The following is a 3346-nucleotide window of genomic DNA, read 5'->3' as shown; positions in this document are numbered from 1 at the left end:
TTCATCATTCGAAGAGACAAAACCTACTACTAGACGTAAGTTATTCTAATATATTCATATTAAATTTGATTTATTCCAATACAATCGAAGAAAACATGGCATCTATGTTTGGAGTTTAACTAATGTTTTTAATTTATGTTTCTTTTTTAATAGTTCAAATTCCATGTTATCTAAATGGCAAAATATAGATATAGTCATATTTGTCTGCATTAACATTATTCAAATTCAAAGTTTGTCAGGCATTCATCATGCACCTATTACAAGCATATATAGATCTGGGGAGAATGATTTTAAAAGCAAAAATGCTTCTTAAACTTTGACCCTTTTCGTGTTTAGATAGGAAGTGATTTCCCAGTAACAATATTTACAGACTACCCCCAAAGACGAAATACGAACCATCAAATTTAAAATTCACATACATGATTACTATCAAGTCTAATCCCTTAAAGCCAGCCAAGAGAACATGAGCAAAAAAACCCAATACATGCCTCATAGTAGAGATATATAAACACACATGAATTTATTGAACAAGCTCAAGAGAAATGAGTATGTAAAGCTTTCACAGGTAGAAACATTATAATCCACTCATAATCATATTAACAGAGGAAGCATTGCAGCACTTACAACGTTCAGCCACAAAAGCCGTATCATATGATAGTAGATAATAAAAGATGCATTATATGCATAGCCTAGCTCTAAGTTAAAAACTAATTCTAATCATAATATAGCAGAAACATATCGTTGTTTCTTTCAGACAACAGAACCTCCTGTCTGATGAAGCATGGCATCAATTTCATCCCCATCTTCCATTTCAAGCTGCAACAAAATATATTTTAAGGTCATAAAACATGAATGTATAATTGTTAGCGGTGAAGTAATGATGTTGTAAACACAAACCTCGTCTGGAGTCTGCTCTGCACGGAGCCGACGCCCATCGAAGAGAAAAGCAATGGAGTTGAAGTCCACAGATTGACGATCACAATAAGCATTCATAAGCTTTTTAAGTTGAGTGCTTCTCTTGATCCTGAAGAACACTTCATTCCCATCCTACAGCATCCAAAAACCGACAAATTTAGAATGCATAACTTTAATGCTAATTTCATATCTCCATATTATTGACAGTATCTCGGATAATGCTAAAGTAAATAACACTTGTATTGGATCTCAAATCCAAACACAGTATCCAGCAAGCACCAAGATAGAAAACTCATTCAATTACTATCAAAATTCACAACTTTTGAATAAAAGTAGAACAACCGTCCAATCAAAAAGGAAAACCAACACAAATTATAAAATACAGAAAACAATAGTGGAACAAAATAAGGAGATCTAATAAGTGATGATAACTTGATAAGTGAAGATAGGGAATAGATGAGAAATTACACCGGATGGGGGGTTTAGGGATTTTCCAATGTACAAAACATACTAACTTATGCTATGTAAGACATACAAAAAGTCACCGCTATGGCAATTGTAGCAAAATCGCAAACGCATTTTGGTTTTCGTTGCGGTTGATCCAAATGTGTGACACTGGCTATTTAACAGTGTCTAAATTCAAGTGTCTAAATTCAAGTTGCGTACATTAAGAGATGCACCAAACAACGAAATATTCAAACTTTAATGCAATCCTAATTCATGTGTACTTTTATTTAATTAAAAAAAGAGAGAGATGTAGAGAAAATGATTGTTGTGATTTTCAATGATAAAAGATGAAACACAACTGCCCATTCTCTCAAATTGATATTGCAAGGGAACACTTTCGGAAGAATGCATTGATCATAGCACAACACCGATACACACTATCCCTGCTCTCTAATGAAACATCAACTATTTTTTCTGAAGAAAGAAATATATAAATAACAATCTGTGTTATTAAATAGCAGCACCATCGCCGTTATGGCAGATATACATGGAGGTTTTTGGGCTTCCAACATGATAAACACAAATACATCAAATCAAAAAGTTTACCACAGGGATTGATTACATAAACCTGAGAGACCCTAACAGATTGTTTCAAAGGCTTCTCGACGAAATCAATAGATTATACCAAAACAAGTTCTTAATGTTAAAAAAGTGTCTGCAAGTATCAGAAAGTGTTTGAAACCAACACTGACGCCTGTTATAACCTAACAGGTGTCAGTATCGGTGTACGTGCTTCATAGTTAAAAACAGTCCGATACACATTTGCATCATGATTTCTACAAAATTTACACTTGAAAGATACACAAATTCCCGGAGTAACATACATAAGGAAGAAGAACTACTGCACTGGTTAAAAAGGTTGAGAATAATAAAATTAAATTCCTAGCTTAATACCATAATTAAGAAACAATCATCAATTAAAACAAAATTAACAAAAAAAAAAATAGAAACAATTAATTAAAATCTTCAAAAATTTAAAACCTATACATACAATCAAAACCAACCATCATCAAACCCATCACACAACCAAATTCAAAACATGGAAACACGCATGCATCAACAAACAACCATTAACACCATAAAAGAATTTCAAATATCAAATATGAAAAAATATGCAAAACCCTAGAAATTGAAGGAAGAAATTTCACGAACCTGACCCTTAACTTTAAGGTTGATATGTGCGCCGCCCTGATCAGTGGGCTTCTTGTCTTCTTCGTTGTTGGCCACACCCGACGACATATTCTGAATTTCTGACTGAACAAACCCTCTTTTCCGTCACCGCCGACAATTGCTATATGTGTGCTTTTAAACGCTGATGGCTCTCTTATAGGAGGGATGAATCGACGGTTTCGATTCTTTCGCTTTGGGTGGTTCAATTGTTTCTGGGCCAGGAAAATACAGAATTGCTTTGGGCTTGGCCCGATATATTTTATTCATATCTTTTTTTAAGATAATCTTATTTTAATATATATTTTTATAATCTAGATATAGTTCAAAATATTCATAGTATATTATTTTTATGATACAATTTTAAATTATTTTTTAGAATTTAATTGAAATACATCAACAGTGTAAAAAAGTTTTACACTGTTAGTGAATTATAGTCGTTAAATTTTTTTTAGACGTTTGACTTTCTCTTTACCCACATATAAAGTATTACTTGTGAATGGTTGTGATGCACTAACTATGTAAAATATTTTACATTGACACTGCATAAAAATTATTCTCTATTTTCTAATATTCTGGAGTTAATTATATTTATACATGTAGTAGGTGGATATAGATTAATTCTATTAACATCTATTATGATTTATTATACATTAATCATCTTTATATTATATTAACTGTATGAATATTTATCGAACATCATTACATAAATCAACTTTTGCTATAATATTTTATTTAGAATTATGATTTTATCAAA

The 3346-nt window shown here is 31.8% G+C and overlaps 1 protein-coding gene and 1 non-coding gene across 2 annotated transcripts; both read right to left on the bottom strand.

The window, feature by feature from the left end:
* Positions 1 to 501: 501 nt before the first annotated feature.
* Positions 502 to 2732, bottom strand: LOC131662385 (small ubiquitin-related modifier 1). Its single transcript, XM_058932154.1, has 3 exons — positions 2575 to 2732; positions 898 to 1047; positions 502 to 816 (listed from the first exon to the last, which is right to left on the bottom strand). Exons 1-3 carry the CDS (start codon positions 2659 to 2661, stop codon positions 751 to 753), a joined length of 303 nt encoding a protein of 100 aa, XP_058788137.1. The 5' UTR covers positions 2662 to 2732; the 3' UTR covers positions 502 to 750.
* Positions 1668 to 1812, bottom strand: LOC131593881 (small nucleolar RNA snoR135). The gene has a single exon (XR_009281257.1). It is a non-coding gene; the product is annotated as a small nucleolar RNA snoR135 (small nucleolar RNA).
* Positions 2733 to 3346: the final 614 nt, after the last annotated feature.

Source organism: Vicia villosa, linkage group LG3 (assembly GCF_029867415.1).
Source record: "Vicia villosa cultivar HV-30 ecotype Madison, WI linkage group LG3, Vvil1.0, whole genome shotgun sequence".
Taxonomy (NCBI): domain Eukaryota; kingdom Viridiplantae; phylum Streptophyta; class Magnoliopsida; order Fabales; family Fabaceae; genus Vicia; species Vicia villosa.
Note: the sequence above shows the minus strand (reverse complement) of the source record. Positions and strands in the feature narration are given on the sequence as shown.